General features: G+C 38.5%; 1 protein-coding gene across 2 annotated transcripts in view; it reads right to left on the reverse strand.

Moving 5' to 3' along the window:
• Positions 1 to 19,212, reverse strand: part of LOC149169847 (RNA-binding (RRM/RBD/RNP motifs) family protein) — a 239,403-nt gene extending 220,191 nt beyond the window's left edge. For both annotated transcript variants that reach the window (XM_089428829.1, XM_089428828.1), the window contains exon 1: positions 18,622 to 19,212. In XM_089428829.1, coding sequence (XP_089284955.1) covers positions 18,622 to 18,732 — 111 coding nt within the window. In that variant the 5' untranslated portion in view covers positions 18,733 to 19,212. The remainder of the gene's footprint in view (positions 1 to 18,621) is intronic.
• Between the last annotated feature and the right edge of the window lie 1,762 nt (positions 19,213 to 20,974).

Genomic DNA, 20,974 nt, shown 5'->3' on the forward strand with positions numbered 1-20,974 from the left:
ATGGAGCTAGGAAGTTTAATAAAGAAGCACAAATGGAATGCGTCTGGCAGTAAACGCCGGGACACGTTGGTTAGACAACTCAACCCGATGCGGCCTTTGATTGGCCAGTGAAAACGCAGGGCAAACCCGACGAACGATACTGCCAGGTTAGAGAGCTACGAGCTAAGTGTTAGTACAAGGTTACGTGCAGGAAAAGACCAAGGTGTGGGAGCAAATAATAAAGGGAATTCAGCTCAGCAGCGGCTTAGTGCCTATAGGCTTAACCGTCAGTCACAACACTAAGTCCTATGGTGGACAAGAGGTTAAGTGCCAGCATGAGAGGGACTATAATCAATAAGGGTTGCATAGTTATATTTAGCAGCACTATTAATGGAAAGCCTTTGGGCTTTGGATGAACAAGTCAGCACTACTTTGGCAAGGTTCCATCATATTTGGCAGTTGCGCCATAATTAGCTATGGCCATATTTGGAGTGAGCGAAGCTTGGATCACAGTGTTAAAGGCATGGATGAGTCGACAGCTAGGTAAATGCACATAGAAGTGTTGGTGTCGCTGGAGGAATGTCAACTGCAAAGAGCATTGAGCCAAAGCAGCAAGGACCACGATTCCACAAATGATGTAATGGATTCAATGGTAATTGTCTAAGGCAGGAGACGGAGACAGAGACGGAGAGGACCATGATTTGCAAACATGGCAGTTGACTCCAGAACAGTTATGCTTGGTCTTCCTTGCACACTTCATGGAATTGAATAAAGATCAGACCAAGAGTAGAGAAGCCATGTTGAAGTACATGTTGAGCCTGTGATCAATTAATAAGCATAATGGAGAGCCTTGTTGTGGTGGGCAATTTGACTAAGAATTAATTCTCAGTATGGAAGAACATAAGGTGCCCATTCCTTGAATTAATTCAGCTGCAGTGGCCAAGTATTTTGATGCAACGAAAGAATGCGATTGATCAGGCAGACCTATCGTATGCAGTATGGAAAGCCTATTAGAAAATGTAACTATGTTCAGTCTTCAATAATGTACTTGAGTCATTATGTAACGTACTTGTCAAAAGAATAAAGAAAAGAATTTTTATTATTGTAACAATGACTTATTAAAGCATGGGATTCATGCTTGAGTCATCATTATATTAGTCAAAGTCCCCATTGTGGACTCCTAGGATTAATATTGAGTTTATAGAGTCATTGTATATTCAAAGAGACCCTTCTTGGGCTTTCGAGGCATGTAAAAAGTTCTCGTATCAAGTCTAATATAAATTATGTACCCTCCACATCATGTCGGCCTAAGGACCCCCATTCAACCCACAAGAAGCCTATATATTGAAGGAGGTCAAAGTCATTTGGATCACTCACTCTCAAGCAAGTTCGATATCTCAAGAAGAGCTGGAGAAGTGCAAAATCTGTTGCCGAGAGGACAAAAGAAGTGCGAGTTTGGGGGAGTCTCTAGAGAAGAAGAAAATTGAACTTTTTGTCTCTCTCTCTCTCTGTTTCATGGTTTGGGTTGGGAGATCGAAGTCTCCTAAGATTTCATTGTTTCCAGAAGCTGCATGTCGTCAGAAGTTGTTGCCTAGTCGAAGTTGCTGGAAGGGGTCGAATATCTGGGAGGCTGACATGGTGTGGAGGGAAAGTCTGGTCATGGTCTTAGGTAAACAATCTCAACGAATACTATTGAAAGGAAGAATTATCTTCACTGGCTTTTCCCCTAAAGGGGGATTTTGCCCTGGCATGTGCCTATATCTTGTGTTTCTTGTTTTGTGATCTTCATACATGTATAATTGCTTGATGAAAGATAAGATAATAAAGAAGTAAAAGAAGCCAACACACTCACAAGTAATTATCAAGAAAGGAGAATCAAACCCTAATATAATATCTTTGATTTTCCAACAAATCCATGCAGGAGTACGCACTTGGGCAATACGGAGGACAACAGAGACAACAATGACCAGTGTGCAACAGTGGAACAAATCTTAGGATTGCAATTAAGCAACGGGGGGATAGCAGCAATGTTGAGAGAGTTGTGTGGAGAGCTTTGTGTATGTGTGCATTGCTGAGTAGAGGCCAAGTGTGCCTAGGCTGCAGAGAGAGGTCGAGAGTGCCTATGCAGAGGAGAAAGCCCAAGAATGTCTGCGTTGAAGAAGAGGGTAGAGAGTTGAGTGTATGCTACTGAGAGCATAGGGTCGTGAGATATGTGTATGATGCTGTAAAGTGAGCAGAGAATAGTGTTGCGTGGACTACGTAGAGTGAAGGTTATAGAGGAGAACAGAGCTGAAAACGGGCAGAGAGGTTGCCATATACAATGAGTATTATTTCCTTATTGAGTGTGGGTTGGAGCTTACATAGTGCTTCCATCTCTAGTGGGTGTCTGAGAAAGGCTTGGGGCTGGTGCCTCCTACAAGTTGGTGCTTGCATAAATCCAAGGAGCTACAAGTTGGTGCTTGCAACAAATCCATGAAGTTGGTGCTTGCAACAAATCCATGAAGTTCGTGCTTGCAACAAATCCAAGAAGTTGGTGCTTGAAATAGTGCTTCTAGAAAGTTGATTAGGTGTCTACAAAAGAAGTGAGTTGGTGCTTCTTGCTAGTGGGTGCTAGCAAACAATCAAAGGGTGTTGGTGCTTCCTGTGAGTGGTGGCTCACAAACAAATTGATGTAATATAGTAGGTGCTCTTAATTTTACATCAATAACAAAACAAGTTTTGGTGGTTTTTCTCCCATAAGGGCTTCCACGTTAAACATCTGTGTCCAATGCGTATGTTGCTCGTGGTGTTTGTGTTCATGTGATGATTTATGTTGTTGCAAATGTTATATTGTTGATTGCTCACATGAATTGATGCCAAGTTTAAATGTTAAATATAAATTGGCATAAAATTTTAAGTTAGCCTTAATAGTGATTCACCCCCCCCCCACTCTTAGTATTAACATTGTTCCCAAGATGAATAAACCATTCCATGACATCGCTAAGGGGAATCCTTAAATGATCCTTATATATCATTATATTTCAATACCTGCTAGATTACTGCTAAAGAAACATACAACGGGAATGTGTACAATGAAATCTTCAAATGGTACATGCCATGATGCCATGCATTTTGCCAGTGCAACAATCTACCCAACTCTGACTGTACAAATATCATTAAGATGGAGTTTCTTCAGAAGAAAGGATCCCTAGGATCTTCTTCCCTCAGTTTCTTATTCTCAGGTTCTTTATGTGCTCCATCTTTCCTTTTTGCACCTTTCCATTGATTGGATTCCTTTTGAGAGTTTCGAGCAATTTCTTCTAAAGTGACCAAGCTTATTGCATTCAAAGCATCTTATGTTTGACATATCATGCTTCTTCGAGACCTTCCAAATCTTCCTTTACTTAATGTCTTCATTCTAGTTGGATGTGCCTAATATTTATCATGAGGATCAATTTCCTCCTTGGTCTTTAATCAGGATTCTTCTATTACACATTGAGACCAAAGTTCATCGAAGTTGGAAGTCTCCTTTCTTGAGTATGTGTTGGTCACAGATGAGTTCCACTCTGGAGACAGAGCATTGAGGACAATCGTTGTCATTTCTGCATTAAAAATTGTCTTGTCAAGGATATGCAGCTGATCTCTTAATAGAGGCATCTTCACAAGATGGGTTGCGATGTGTTCTTCAAATGATATCCTTATTTTTTGTACAATCTGCTCCTCGAGGCAATTTTCTGATCTGAGGTGCTTAGTGAGTACTACTCGTTCAATCTGTCATAGATGCCCTTGGCCTTGATTAGCTCTGCCACAAAAGGTATCAAATGACCTTTGATTGATTCAATCAGGATCCTTTGAGCTCTTATCTCATTCCATTCATGTGCATCCTTCTAATCTGGTTTTGTAACATTAACCTTTACATAGTTCATGACATCATTCTATAGGAGAATACCCTTGGTAGATATAGGTCCCATCAAGCTTGTTGCTCTCCTCGTAGAACAAAGACATAACGAATGCTTGAGACATAAACTGAATATTAACACTTATTTGAGATAAGACTGCCTTTGAATTATTTCCTCTTCAAAATGCTTCAAGATTAAATATGTTATTGTTCCTCTACAAATTGTGTGACACACAGGTCCCAAAGAATTGACTGCTATAGATGAACGATATCCCTTTCCCAAGATGGAATAGAATTCCCTGAAGTTTTCTTTTATCAAAATTGTTGACTTTTAATGATTGGTTGTCAAATCAAAACCTTTTCTTGTATTGATTCCTAGAAGATGTCCTTGTCATTTTCACTGCCTCTAGGGTTCTTCAATGGCAACCAATGTAAGCAAGTAGACTTCAATAATTTTATAAGTAGCTCCTTTACTGAAGATTAGACCTAAGGAGTAGGGCTTACCATTATCCTTCACGATAGATCCTTGTTCCATTCACAAACTCAAAATGATTCCAAGGTTCTTGTCACACGATCATATTGCAAAAGATCTTCCAAAACAAGTGTCATAAACATACCTCCTGTTGACAAGAGAGAAGGTTCGTCATGTCGGCTTATCGTTGTTAGGCTCGGATTATATATATGTATGTATAATCAAAATCTCGTCATTATGGATATGTACGCTCAGAATTACCACAACTTCATGGATCCACAAGATCTTGTCTTTTATGCCAAAATAAGGTGATTGTAGCTTGATGATTACCCTTCCAAGAAAGATTTAATGTGACTCCAATCAAATCGATTTGCACAGAATTATAGTAGGAATTTTTGGCTCCTTTTCAAGGTGACTTTAGCTTATCAATTAGGCCTATAATTCGGATTTGCTTGAGTCTATGAGGACTAATTCAAACTTGCAAGGTGACTCTCTAAGTATGGATTTGATCGCCCACAAATGTGCTCAGAAATTCTTCTAGATTTCTAACTTGGATATGTTCAGAACTTCGATGAGACTTATACTCAGACTTTCGTCTTCTTTGACAGAGGCTTTTAATAAATAATTATGCTCAAAATTGAAGGAGACTTGGCTCCTTTCTTCAAGGTAAGTGAAGTTACTTTTCCAACTCAAACTTGATTTTTGCTTACAAGATGATCAAGACAATGCAAACCTAATACTTCCTAATATAATTTAGACTTGAGTTTTTAATATGCACAGGACAACCCTCAACGAAACCAAGGATACATACCAAAGATTTTGCATTAAAACCTTTTGATGAAGATATTAAACCTTGTAAGGTCCTCTTTAGACCCTCGCTCTTTCACCAAGATGTGCAGCCTTCCTTGGAGTGCTAGATCAACCCTTTGGTCCTCCAAAAATGGTGCTCTTGTGCCTTCGCTCTATCTTATGTAGGTCTACGCTTTTATCACAATGATGAGGGTTAACAAAGATGCCCAGACCTTCGTTCCTTGCTAGATGGGTTCGGTCTAGGGAGAGATGTCCTCCTTGCTATTTATCCTTCAAAAACAGTGCCTTTATCCTTTCAAAACTCCTTGTTGCCAATCATAAGACAGCGGCCTTGTTACAACGGTTACGGTTTGCACAAAAGTGCCTATAATTTTGTTCTTCCTCCTTTAGGAGCTCGGTCCTAAATAGATGCCTTCCTTGAGATGAATTGGAGCCCAGAAGATCTTTTTATCTGCCCTTTCTTTAAAGCCCTAGCTCTAATACCATGTTAAGAAATCTAGAGCAGAATAATTGATAGGAAACTTTTATTGATTTCTCATTAATCTTGACACTTTCTTGTGATATGAGATTAGTGCTTCATCATTATTATATTATTTTGTTTATCATAAAGACAAATACCAAGAGGAAGATCACAATGCACACAAAAATAACACCAAAGATAGGCTCCAAGCCAGGGCAAAACACCATAAGGTGAAAACCCAGAAACTCTTCCTTATAGAATCAATTCAACGAAGACTTCCAAGAACTTGACCCAAGGCCAACCACCAAAAGACAGGGCGGCCAAACCCCAGCGAATTCTCTGCAATTTCATATTTGAGGAAACCCTAGTTTCTTCCAGCAAACTCGCACATATGAGCTATAGAGAATGTGTTAAATTTTGGTATGTTCTATGCTTAAGAGCAATTTACTTAAATTTTCCTTATTAACCCGATATCGATATCCAGATTAGCAATCACATCAGCATGAAAGTAAAATGTAGATAGAACATAAACATAAACAGTAGAAGACAAGCCAAGACAAGAGGACACAAGATGTGACACCAGCAAGGGACAAACCCCAATGTGGGGAAACCCTTGATCAAATCTTCTTTAGTCTTCAATAGTTCAGCAAAGAGAGAGATAGAGTACAATGATTTAAAGTCACTATTGACTTGCCAAATAGGAGATCAGACATCAGAGATCTTAACCATGAGGATGACTTCAATAAAATTACAGTTCTGGCACCAAGGGCTAAAGATTTCTATACAGCAGATGTTAGCCCTAAAATTGCTTCACCAATCACCTAGAGTACTGCGGCTTTCCTTCCACAAGACCCTCCTTCCTTTGTTGCATCACTGGTTATATCAAAGTTGCAAGTTTGACACCCTTTACATGCTCCAAGGACTGGTGTCTTTTCTTGGCAAAACTGGTCACTGGTTAGGGCATCATGGTATGTTGCAGCCTGCACCAGCCCTGAAACATACACCCAAACAACCTCCTAACACTGCAGCTTGGTCTCTCCTCTTTGTAGTTGTCCTACGCAGGAGTATAGGGCTAACACCAACCCCTATACTCACCCAACAACCCATTGTTTAGGGCTCGGTCTCCTTGCAATCCTTCCTGTGCAATCCACTGTCCAAAACAGTGTTGAACAATGTTGCACGAAGCGCCCCCCCCCCCCGGTTCCAAGCCCCGAAGCGCATGCCATACGGAAGCGCCTAGGAAGCTTGGCCGGAAGCTTCCGAAATTCAAAAGCGCCGCTTCCAAAATTTTTGCCGCTTCCTGGAAATTCGGAAGCGTCGAAGCCCGCTTCGTATGGCACTTCGGGCATCGAAAGCGTGGCACTTCGAAGGAGGAAGCGTACACTTCCTGTACGCTTCTGGAAAAGCGTTTAGAAAATCGTTTTTTTTTTTTTCAATTTTTTTTTATTTTAGGTGAGTTTGCTTGTTGGGGGTGGGTCCACCTTGGGTTAGAGTGACGAATGAAGGCAAAAAAAAAATATAAATATAGCAGATGCTCCCTCATGGTAATGTTAAATTCTTAAAGTAAAAGTGACATTCTCCTTTATTTTTCATTTTCATCCTTTTACTTAAATTTTTAACATTACCATGAAATGACTCAGGATGTTTGAGAGTGGTTCCAGCCTCATTGGACTTCATATGGAGAAAATAGAATTTCATATCCTATTCAAAATTCAGCAGACTTAACAGTTTTCAGGAATTCAGGATCAATGGGATTGTGGCATTTCATTAGATTATATCAAGTATGAAGGTATGCGATTAGCATTTAATCAAGAGCACCAAGCCCTATATGTACCCTAGTGTTGGTGGTGTTAATTGTTGAACTCCTTTGTCACGCGACACGCCCTTAGCAAAAAATTACCTTTCAATCAAGTCAAAATCATCGATCAAGCATGTTAAGCTTTTTCTACCATATTTTAAGTCTTGAATTAGGTAGTTTGATCAAAATTGAGCAATGTTGACTAATATCCCTGACAATCGAGGTAGAGGCAAAGGCTAGACAAGAGGAGAAGAATCTAGATTCTAGATGGTTGATGCATCTAAATGGTTGATGCTCGAATAATTGATCATTAATGTACAATGGATGTTATATCTATCTTGATTTATGCAAAAATATGCATGTTTTCATGTCTTCTACAACTAATTTGGTATTTGGGATGTTTGTTTTGAGTATAAATGCAAAAAAATATAAAATATATATATATAGCAGACGCTTCGCTTCCTAGATTTTTGGAAAATGACGCTTCCGCGTCCCCACTTCGTCCCCGCTTCGTGCAACATTGGTTTTGAACCTTGCCTTAACTCGGTCACACCATACTTGCACCTTCCCTTTTCTAACTATCTGCCCTCTCCTAAACTCGGCCTACTGTCCAGCAAACTCGGCCCTAGAATTTGGACTTGTTTTGTCCACAAAGCAGTCCCTCAACCCAATCTAGACTCCTGTCCAGCACTCTGCCTCCAAACAGACTTGTCCACGCTTTCCTGAAGCAGACCTTCTTCCACGTTGTCCCTTGACCTCTCCTTGTTGCGGCTAGGGCTTGCACTTCACTGTTGATCAGGCCTCTTTTGTTGCGAATGGATCTCCCTTCATGACTGCGGCTAGGTCTCCTTTGACTGCAGCTAGGGCACCTTTAACTGCAGCTATGTCTCCTTCAAGACTGCGGCTAGGTCTCCCTATTGACCTTTCTTTCCACCACGTCCTCTTTGTGAGAGGACAAACCCAAACGAGTGGAGAGAGAAATCAAAAGTGATGTGTGTCTCAAATGACTTGAGGTCTCCTCTATTTAAATGCAACGTTGAGGTTGGGTTGGGGGTAATTTGCTTGCTGGCCGACCTTGACAAATTGTCAATAACACAAATAAATTCATATCTCCATAAATACATGTCGGAATCGGATGATCTTTATATCAATCCTACACCTCTCGGAGAGAGGAATCGAAGAAAAATATCAGTTGCCATAAATAAGATGACCCACATGGAGTGGCCCTAGTTGCCAATTTTAACAGAATGTCACCCACAAAAATTTCGACCCTCGTTTCCTTCGCTGCTCTTCTCCTACAATTTTGCTCCTCTTCGCTTCACTAGGATCATATTAGAAGATCATAGAAGATTGCCTTACCAAATTAAGATGAGCTCCTTCTTTTATAGGTGTTTTGACGGTTAGATTAGGCCTCTTCTAAATCAACTTGTAAGTTGGCCAACTTGTCCTTTTGGTGGCTTCTAGACTCAACTTTAATATAATAATAACTTTCTTTCTCAATACATGAGCCCTCTAAGGGACTTTACATCATGACCTTGACTCTTTGACTTTTTCTTCATAACCCCTAGAGCACTCAATGGGTGCTTTGACCTAGGACAAATAACCATGGGCAAGAAACCCATTTACAAATAAATAAACTTTCTTTTACAAAAATAATTTTCATTTTCTTTCTTTTTCTTCATAACCCCTAGAGCACTCAATGGGTGCTTTGACCTAGAACAAATAACCATGGGCAAGAAACCCATTTACAAATAAATAAATTTTCTTTTACAAAAATATATTTTCATTTTCTTTCTTTTGACAAGTACAATGATTACATCAAGTCATGATACAATTATGAAGACTGACACTAGTTACATTTCAACAACATTAACAAGTATACCTATGGCATCATCAATGAAATATGAGAACAAACTTCAAGGAGCCTCTAACTTTAGAGCATGGAAGACAAGGATGGACCTCATCCTTGCAAGGAATAAAGTATTGGAATTAGTACAAGGAAAAGTCAAAGAACCTACATATGATGCTGGAAAGGAGAAGTACAAAGAGAATGACATTATAGCCATGAACCTAATTGTGGATGGAGTTAAAGATAACTTTATTCCCTACATATCCACTCTAGATACTTCAAAGAAAATGTATGATGCTCTATCCAAGTTATTTACAATCAAGAATATTGGACAAGTGGCAAGTCTAAAGAATGAACTTCGAACTGTCAAAATGACCAAAGACAATCCAGTATTTTGTAACAATTACCCATATAAGAGAAAAATTACAAGCAGTTGATGAAATAATCCTTCATAAGTAACTTGTGATTGTTGCCCTTCTAGGACTACCAAAGTCTTGGAATGCCTTTGTAGCTGGAATTAGCAGTTGGAAAAATTCTCTCTCTTTCGAAGAAATGTAGTCGGATTGTATTCCAGAAGAAGCAAGGTAAGCAAGAAGATGAAGAAAATGCCTCAAATGCCTACTCTGTTCATTTTGAGAAGAAAGGAGGAAATAAGAAATTTAAAGGGTCAAAGAAAAATCATGAGAAGATTGACCTTGCCAAAATAGAATGCTACCACTATCACAAGATGGGACATTATAAGAACCAATGCTCTGATAATCCGAAGAACAAGAAGAGAGAAAGAGACCAAGCTACAGTTACAGTTGATGAAGCTCCTCCAAAGAAGACCAAAACAAAGGACTCTGAAGTCAAAGACTTATTCTATTAAGTCTTTAGGGATATTATCCCTTGTATATCCTTTGCTTATAGTATAGGTTATTGTTTTTAGGTCTTGTAAAGTTTCTCTTATCAAAATTTCTTTTTGATTTCTAGGGTTTATAGATCTAATATGTTTTATTAGAAAGTTCTTGAGTTGTTTTGATAAGTTGAAGAAATCCCTCACAAAACTAGATTGATGCAAGATCAAGAGGGAGCTTCCACCTTTTCACAAAAGATAAGTATTCCTTATTTCTTTCATTATTTTGTTGATTCCCTCTATACATATTTAGCTTTATTTTTTATGCTTGATTATAATCCTTTCCTTGTGTTTTCTTTGGAAAAAGGATTGCAAGTATATTCTAAAGAAGAAAGGATTGTGGTTAGATTCAGAGGGAGCCTCCAAAAGGAAGACTTGAGAAGCTTTGTTGCAAAGAAAGCCCTTCAAGGTTTGTAAAGAGAGCAACTCAAGGTATGTATAAGGTTACAAAATTTGTAACATATCTCCATCATATAAGAAGGTACGATCATTTTGTCCTTAAAAGTTACTTTATATTAATGACTCTTTCATGCCGAGGGTTTTGCTATAGAATCATGAAGATTCTTATATTGTTAGGGCATTTTTCTAAAATTAAAATCAACCCATGTAGTATTATCTTTTTGGTATTTGTTCACTTTGGTAAAACCCTAGCCTTTTGATTAGGGTTTGTTGATAATATCTAGGGCATAGGATAAAACCCTAGCTTTTTAGGATTTGATGAGATTGTCTAGGGTTTATGATAAAAACCCCAGTAAAAGTTGAGATAATATTCTAGGACTTGAAAGAGAAACCCTAGATGCTTTCATTATGGGTAAAACCCTAACATGGTTTATTTGTTGGATATCTAGGGTTTATGACAAAACCCTAGCAAAGGTTGTTGTAAGAGTCTATGGTGTAAAAGTGTGTAATCCTAAGTGTAAATGCTTCCGTACAATTGAAAGCCTATCAAGGTTTAGGTTTGACTATCTAATTTTGTGTCGCTTCGGAAGCGGTTCCGGAGGGATGCGCGTGGTTCCACAACCAACTCTTTTTTTATTTTATTTTTATCTCTAAATATGGGTTAAGGTTGGGACCTAGGGTGAGTTTAGCAATGAGCAAAGAGTGAGGATGAGGTTAAAAGGCCTCTTTTGCCTCTCTTTTCCTCACTCTTTTATCTCATTTGCTTGAGCTCAAAGACGAGAAGAAGGAAGATAGCAATTTTTTTAGGGCAGATTTGTGAGAGGTTGGAGGAGAGAGCAAAGGAGAACTCGGAGGAGTGAAGGAAAAAGAGCTTGGAGGAGATGTGAGATTTGAGGAGAAGGCCTTGAGGAAGTCTCGGGAGGTTGATCAGGTAGAGCAGCGGGCTCCCAGCAGGGGGTCACACCAGAGGTATCAGGATCTTCAGGTAGTACACCTGAATCAAGAAGTTCACCTACTTCAAGGGTGAGAGGTTCACGGAGTCTGGTATCACTAAGTGTAGGATCACCAGGCGCACAATCTCAGAGTCCATGATCACCATGGACCACAGGAGCGCCTTCGTCGTCATGAGGAGAGGCTCCAGTTGAGGATTTTCCCATACCAGTGGAGGAGGCTACTACAGGGAAGAGGAAGCCAAGATGACTTCATGATACCCTGAAGGAAGCCCAAGAGGCAGTGGGGAAACCAAAGTGGTCAGTGAGGGAGAGTAGACCACCACAGAGGTTCAATGGCTATGTGGTGGATGTTGTGGAGACAGAGCCAGCTAGTTATGAGGAGGCCGCCAATCACCAAATCTAGAGGGATACCATGGTGGAGGAGTATGCCTCTATCATGAAGAATGATGTGTGGGAGATAGTGTCGAGACCTGAGGGGAAGTTGGTGTTGACTTTCATGTGGCTCTACAAGATTAAACATGTTTTGTATGGCAACGTGGAGAAATTCAAAACTCATTTTGTGGAGCGAGGGTTCTCACAGATAGAGGGAGTTGACTATGAGAAAACCTCCACACTAGTTGCTCATTATACTTCCATTAGAACAGTGATACCTATAGCAGCTGAGATGGGTTGGAGGATTTACCAAATGGATGTGAAGATCGCCTTTCTCAACAGAGTTATTCAAAAGGAAGTGTACATTGAGCAACCACAGAGCTTTGAGGTGCATGGGAAGGAATCTCATGTGTGTAGGATAAAGAAAGCCTTATATGGACTGAAGCAAGCGTCGAGGGCATGGTACAAGAGGATAGATCCTACTTGCAATAGATGGGTTTCCAGAAGAGTGATGCCGATCCGAACATATACTTTATCATGATTGGTAATGATCTACTCATTTTGGCTTTGTATGTGGATGACATGTTTATTACAAGAGAGGACAGAATCATCCAGCACTTCAAGAGAGATCTTGCTTCAAAGTTTGACAAGAGGATGGGCATATCTTCATTGCAAGGGCAAGTATGCAGGTGATATTCTGAGGAGATTTTGTATGGAGGGTTGCAGGCCTATGGCTACTCCTATGATCACCAACTAGAAAATTTGCTTATTTCAAATTTTGAGTTGATGAACCCCACTTTGTATCATCATTTGATCTGTTGTTGGAGACTGACTTCGGGTCAATGGAAATGGTATGATACATTCTCGATCATTTCTTTTTCTTCATGGTTCAATAGAGCAGAGCAGCGCAGTGACAGGGATGGTACAAATTGTCAAACAGTTTGGCAAGTGATGTTCTCCCTAGTTGAGAAGGAGTGTTAAAGTTGACAACTAGGGCCAAACATCACTTTGGACAGCTCTTATGAGGCAGCTGATATTTTTATTGGATTCCTCTTTCTGAGAGGTGTAGGATTGATCTAAAGATCATCCCATTCTGACATGTACAAATGAAGTTATGAATTTATTTTGATTATGGACAAATTGTCAAGGTCGGCCAGCCATCAAATTAGCCTCCTCCAGCCTTCAACGTTGCATATAAGTACTCATTTTGGCATCTCATCTCATTCATCTTTCTCTCTCTCATCTTGATTGGGTACAAATTTCTGGGCCTCTCTCTCTCCACACGTGCGAAAGGAAGACTGTCTTTTCTAGCTGCTACGTTGACCAGATTTGACCGAAATTTCAGGAGGCTGACTTTGACCAGCGTTGACCCTGTTTGACTTCGGTTTTGTGAGGGAGACTTCTGTTTGGGCAGGCCACTGTTCTGGGCACAAAAAACCGAGGCAGTTTGACCCCTGCATTGACCAGCATTGACTGCCCTAATTCAGGTTGTTGTGTTGACTTTTGTTGACCAGATTTGACTGGTTATTTTTGGACTGTTTTGGGCTGCATTATCTTGCTGTTGGAGGCCAAGTTGACCAAGGTTGACCGCGCTGTTTTGGAGGTCAATTTCAGCCCTGTTGACCAGCGTTGTCTCTGGTTAGGGCTTTCTGTTTCTTCTGTTTTGACTGATCAGTTTGGGAAAGTGAATATTGTAAATTGTACTCTCTCTCTCTGCTGAACTTTTGAAGAATTATAAGAAGAATTGGTCAAGGGTTTCCCCACATTGGAGTTTTGTCCCTGGCTGGTGCCATATCTTGTGTCCTCTTGTGTTGGCTTGTCTTCTACTGTTATTGTTTATGTTCTATCTGCATTTTACTTCATGTTGATGTGATTGCTATGCTGGATATCATATTGGGCTAATAAAGAAAATTGAAGTAAAATTGCTCTAAGCATAGAACATACCATTGTTATCCTAAAATTAACACTGTCCCACTGTCATTCTCTCCAATAGATACAACCATGGCAAAGTTGGTCCCTAATGCAGCACTTGTAGCAATTTCCCTTGCTTCAACAATAGGAGAATCAACTCTAGAGCCTCCTTAGATTCAAACTTCTCTGCAAGACTGTTTTCATTGGACCAAAAAAAAGGCACTTCTTGCCTTTGACTATCATTGACTGGGGCTGACAAATTTTGAAAACAATTAGCATTGATTCCAAATGTGGCTGTGATTTTATTCCAATTCCTCTGTATTTGCTAGCATAGAATAGGAAAGGGTATTTGCCAGCACAATAGGACTGAGAAGGCTTCTCTACCCATTCACCATTTTTCCAATATAGGAGACAGGTCCATCATTTCCTTTATAAACACCACAGTCACAGTCAACGTCACTAACAGCTTCCGAGACTACTTTTACAAAATGTTCCTCCAGTGCATCCTCCTGACCTTTAGATTTCCCAATTTTGGAGCATGCATCAACTGCTACAATATTATCCAGCTTGCAGATATTCTGATCAACAGCCATGTGGTAATTAACCATATTTCGTTTTAATTGCTACAGTGTTTTTCACATTGCAAGCATTCTCATCAACGGCCTCTGGGAACCTCATAGGACTCGGCCTTGTGGGAACTTTCATGACCTGCTAAAATGTCATCAACAGGGCAGACACTTTCATTAACAGTTACACGAGTATCAGCATCTCCTACATGACTTGTACGTGCTCGGGTATTTCCAAGTAATTCAATAGTGTCTGGACAAATTCCACAATGATTTGGTAGGTCTTTGTATTGGTCTGTGATTGACAACAAAAAATATTTGGAGTACTTTCTATCTCCATAACTATTTGTAACTAAAACAGTTACTTGATTTATTGTAGTTGAAAGCTTAGTTGCATCTTCCTAGTCATCTACTTCTTTCAAGACTTGCTTCTCATCATCAGCTACTACTTTGGATGGTTCTAGAGGGCACACATCTTCTTGCTCCTTTTTGAACCTTATAAGCATTATATAATCACATGGTGAGCTACAGCATTTAACTTACTGAGAAGTACCTTCATTTTCTTCTTCTTGTTGATAACTACCTTGGCAGCATCACCAATATTTGTAAAAATATTCTCGGCAAAAACATTCGAAGAATTTTTATTCTCCCTTTCTGTCAATCTTCCTACTAAATCTTGCTTTCCTTTACTTCCAACAGGCAAAGAAAACACTTGAAATTGGGCAGCCTTTGTACAAATATTACTATTAGTGGTGGATATTCGACCCTTATTTGGTGTGTCACTTGCCTTCATATTTGCAGCTGAACGTTCCCCAAGTACTTTAGCATTATCATGGTTAACCCTACCTTTGTTTCAGGTGCCATCTTCTTGGTTCACACAATTAATCTCAGGATTTCCTTTATTTTCAGGCAGTTTGGCATAGCAGGAACCTATCGAATTTCCATCATTGTCTAAACTGGAAACCTCAGGCCCTCTACTAATATTGTCACCCACTTCATTATTGACAGCATGACCCATAATACTTTTACCAAAAGAGATATATTTTTCTACATTTTCACATGTGTGCCTCTTATCCTCAAGTTCAGGCGTTTAATCAATCTGGGGAGTCACTTGTATAGCATCCTCTTTTCCGCTTGGAGTTTCCGTGCCATATTTCAAATTCACACTTAATGATGCTATCTTTACAATATGTTTTTCTGTTCTTAGTTTACCATTTGTATCTTCAGATCTGTCCTTCCTGCAACTAGCCCAAAAATTGTTCCAATTCCGTATGCCTGATTTCTGCTACATGCTCTTACCATGAGGTTCGAGAGATTGATCACTTTTATTTTTTACAGGACAGTATAGCCATGTACACTGACCTAGGTGCGCCTTCTCCTCATCAAGCACTTGTTTTATGGTTGGGTACTTATGAAGATCAGTGATGGGACTAAACCAAAAATTCCTTCCAATCCCTCATGATTGCTCTGGGAGAAGTCACCACTCTGATTTGACAGAGTTCTACTCACTTACCCAACAAACTAGATCTCATCGTAATCCCTCAGGCTGGCAAGACGCACAGCTCTGATACCACTGTAGTGACCTAGAGTAATTTTTACCCTTGGGGTTTCTTAAAGCCGACTAGGGTTACTGCCTTTTCAATGCAGCGGAAGTAAATTCTTGCCCTTAGGGTTCCTCCCTGATTAGGGTTTCTTAAAAGTCATTAACAGTAATACCTACTCATAGCAGTATATAAGCATGAATATAAAAATCCAACAGCAGTATAATTCTTCGGCACAGATTTAGAGTTATCTATCCAATGGAAAAAATAATTAATGATGCACAGTCCACAACACTATTGATGAGAGTAATTGAGATTGTTCAACAAATTTGCAGAAGTGAGGGTTGATTGCGCTCAACAACGAATATATCCAGCCAATCAAGTACTACTGACATGTCAAGTCAAAAACACCAGTGCTAAACCACAGTCCAATCCAATTACTACTTGTTAGCTTACTATCTCTGTTACACGGGAACCGTTCCCAAGAGGTGGGAAACCCGTTCCAATGGTTCCCGCACTCCTGGGAGCTTTGGAACTGTATGGGAACATTCCCTTTTCAGCGGGAGCTGCAATGGGGGCTGGGGAAAGTTCGAGGAGCTTTGAAGACTGTTTTTTTTGGAGTTTCGGCATTCCCTGGGGTTGGGGAATACAAAGCCTGTAGAGAAAGATGAACTGCCCACAAAACATGAGCCTATGTTGAAACCTTCGCAGGAAGAAAGACCAAAGACATCCTTAACACCGATATCCTTAATTGAGAAACTGGAGCAATCTCTTGATGGGTTAAGGAAGCGTGTGGCACCTCAATGTAAAGGCGATATCTGGGATGTCATGCTAATGAGTATTTCTTTTGCTGTTTATCTATATATATCGCAGAAGATTGTGTGTGAATATTGTATATGGCAGTGAATGCTTAAACATTAGAGTTTCTTTACTTTTTCTCTTAAAAATAACTATAGAAACATATGTAAAATTGTTCCTTCCTATTTTTAAGCCAGATTGTTTCAAAGACTGATCATGTGTCAGAACTGATAAAGAACTTCACATTTTACTATTTTATATATACAAAAGGGAGAGAGACACCCACAGAATATATTTATATATAAGAGAGATTATATATTTAAAGTAATTTTAATATTTGAATATTTTGATTCAATAATTTTGATTATTATATAAATTATATAATTAGAAAAATACTTTATATTTTTTTTTTTATTATTATATAATATTACTGCTCCGGATTAGCCGTTTCTTGTAAATTTTGGGGAAACCTCTAATTGTTCCCGACACCCGTACCCAAGTTCCCAACGTTCCCACATTCCAGAAACTCATGCAACATAGCTTACTATCAATCACTGTATTGGCGTCATAAAAACAGACTGAATACTTTACTGCTTCTTAATATGCACTTGACTGCCCTCAATGATCGTCTTATTATCCTTAAACCAGCCTCGAACTCTAGTTGGGAAGTCATGCAACTCGACAAACTTAAGTAGTTCTGGAACCAGGAATTCACTGTCTGAAATAGGGTTTGCAGTCTATAGCCTGCAGCCTTTTTCTGTGGCCTTGCAGTTCAGATCTGCCCAAAAAAACTCATTTAATACAGAGAAGCGTCGAAAATAGCCCTGAACAGTTCAATGAATTTGAATTCCAGTGTTTGTCTTTCAACCAACTTTTATGCCCTTCAGATAGAGAATTTCCCTGCTTTTCCAGAACAGAATAGAAGATAAACAATAAGTCTCACTACCTAGGGTCGAATACTTTGTATGAGAGTGGACCTTAGCTTTTATCATGGAGTGTTATTCCCCTAATCCCTTTGGAGGCTATGGAGAATTAAAATGTATGCTGATAAAATTTCGAACTAATAGAAGTATCATTTTCAAGAAAAAAAATGTTGAGCAATGATAGGAGAGGAGAAGTCTCGGAATAACAACCCGCAGAGGGAATAGTGAATGGAAAATCCCTCCAATAATAGAAATGCCAAAGCCAAACCTCCTGTATACCAGCCAAATATATAGTTATTACAATATAACATGCGTTTTCCACTCATTACGACTTTCAAATACGTTGCGATATCTCACATGAAACAGATAAATTCGACATGGCAATGAAATTCAGCAGGCACGAGATTTAGAGTTATGATGCAATCCATATGCCAATTTCGATTCTTCTTTGCAATGTCAATTCCCTGCCAAATCGGACCCCAGAAACTCCACAAGAAGTGGGGATCAAAATAAAGAGTGAAATGGAATCAACTTCCCTCCTGTACAAGAATAATAGGTTTTCACTTTTCCTGAATCAAATATACCTAAAAAAATTGTACTCAACGGCCTGCTTATGACGATATGGATAGGCAAACCCCTTCCTTTTCAAACCAGTGACCTGGACAGTAAAGACCTTAAGCCCTTCTACCGATCGAATATATAAGTTGAGACACTGGAAAGAGCAGGATTCGAAAATATTTAGTTTTGGCAAATTACGGTCATTTCAACCTAGGGTTCGATAAGCAATGGAAGTTGAGTATGGGGTTGTATCTTTAATTTACAAGTGCTTCCTATATCTGAACCATACTGAATGTAACATCTGAATCACACTGGTGTAAAATGTATTCAAGAATAAAATATAAAAGTACTCATTTGCAAAGGGAACTAAGGTACAACTTTTATTCATACTGAAAAACATTGCAAATCAAAATAAGTAAAAGTGGCTAAAGTGCTTATGCAAGAAGGCAGAGTACAGTACCTGTGCATTAGTGAAAGAATAGGGCAAATTGCTTACAAAAACTGTCCTGGACCTTTGCAAATCCTCCCCTCCATTCTCGTTGAGCTTCTGCTCTCTCTTTCTCTTTCCCATTTTAGATTAAATTCGAAGCCTTGGGAGCCCTTCCAAAAGTAGTATTTCTATTGTGGCCTCCAAAATATAAGTCGCACTGCAATTTTGGATTGATTAACTCTTTTAACAGCGGAGATCACAGCCGACCAGCAGATACGATAGAGTGAGTAATTTCTCTATATTCATTTCAGATGATTTTCACTCGAACACTGGGTTAAAAACCTAAACCCTGAAGGGTACAACGCAATCATTAGACTGGATTCACGTTCCCGTGTAAGGATTGCTACTCCTCGTCGAGGAAAAAGAAGCCGTCAAAGTCTAGTTTAATTCAGCGACATGCTGAGAATTTTAGTTTCGAATCCTCGTTAAGGAAGCGTATAGAAACCGAACCCAAAAACCCCCGGTCTATGTAATTTTGTTTCATTGGGTAGATTTTAGAAAGTAAGAAGATTAAGCCTACTCATTAAGACTCACTAAGAAACCTAAACATATCAAGATAGATTCATTCCTTCGTCTTGAGTGGAAAAGTGATTGACATGGGATCGCTAGTAGTATATGGAATACACTAGTTAGCTTGGTATAGCACGCGAAGCCCCAATATCATAGAATATTTTGATTTCGAGGAGAGTGAAAGGATACCGGGCCCGAGGAAGGCATAGTATTGGATGGGATTGTATTTATGGGGCTTTTATTGCGTTTTCTACTCTTCTCTTCGAGGAAAAGAAGCCGTCAAAGTCTAGTTTAATTCAATCGTATCTGAACGCTGAGTACAGTTTTAATTAGAATCGCTGGTGTATCTGAAGCTGGTACTCTAGTATAACCGAACTAAAAACCCCGGTCTATGTAATTTTGTTTCATTGGGTAGATTAAACCCCCGGTCTGTGTAAATTTCATTTATCATGAATAATTAAGTGTGAAAATGACAAAACCTATCACTTCTTTTCTGTTTCTTTTTTCTTTTTTCCAACGTGTTTTTATCTGGTTTTGTGAGTATAATTTAATAGTGTTATTTCTTAGTTAAAATATTTTTATTATTTTGTTTTTAATATAAGGAAATAGTTTAGGCTAAAATTTATTTGGTAGAAGTGAAAGCGTAATTTTTTTATTTTTATTTTTTTTAGGTGAAATTGTTTTCCTTAAATAATAATGATGAATCTATTTACATTCATGGATAGCAACTAATAATGTTTATTTTTTTTGTTTTCTTTAAATAATAATGATGAGTCCATTTACATTCATGGATAGCAACCAATAACATTTACTCTTTTTTGGATATCTTCCTTTTTACAAATCATCAACAAGTTATTCTAGGTGACATGGATTTCCTTAAATAATAATGATGAATCCACTTACATTCACCAATAGCAACTAGGCTTTCCTTAAATAATAATGATGAATCCACTTACATTCACCAATAGCAACTAGGCTTTCCTTAAATAATTCATTAATAACAACTAGTAATGCATAGCAAATGGGCTTTCCTTAAATAAATCATTGATAACAACTAGTAATACTTATCTATCTTTTATGCTCATTTCACAATGGAATTATAATATATTTTACCACTATTTAAAAAAAACAACCAACAAACAAAAACAAAACAAAATGACTAATTTGTAATAATTTTATACGTTCACTTTATGTTCTAATTTGTAATAATTTTATACGTTCACTTTATGTTCTAAGATAAAGAAGTATTAAATAAAATGGTTAATTTTAATTAATGTGTAGCAATTTTAGAGATTATTTATGTTTCTGAAATATAAACTTTGAAGTATTACTAAACTCATTTTCCAAAGTAAAAGTAAATATATAGATATAATTAAAAACAATACATGTGAAATTAATCTAGATTACACTCACTTACAAAATTTCATTTTGTAAAGGATTGTGGCTTGTGTGAATATCTTAAGGTGCAAAATGAGGTCTAACTTTTTCTTTAACAGAGTGGAGAAAGAATATGAGTTGGTAAATTAAGATGATGACAAAAATTTAAACCATGCTTTGCTTTTCAAGTCACATTAAGAGGTGTTGGGCATCTAGAGAGCATAAAACCTTTACTCAATCTCTTGCATCTAGCTAACTCAAATTAAGGCAGGATTTATGTAGAGACAAGAAGTCATGTTATTGAAGCTAAGGTTATGAAAAGTCGAAACAGTTTAGGTTTAAAAAAGAAGGGATATTGGAGTCTCTTGTTATTTTCGAGGTGATCGCTTTTAAGGAAAAAGGAGGCTATTGTCGTGGTGGTGTAAGGTATCTTTCA

This window comes from Pinus tabuliformis, chromosome 4_2, assembly GCF_031772625.1.
Source record: "Pinus tabuliformis cultivar Carrire ecotype Pingquan chromosome 4_2, CPIR1, whole genome shotgun sequence".
Lineage (NCBI taxonomy): Eukaryota > Viridiplantae > Streptophyta > Pinopsida > Pinales > Pinaceae > Pinus > Pinus tabuliformis.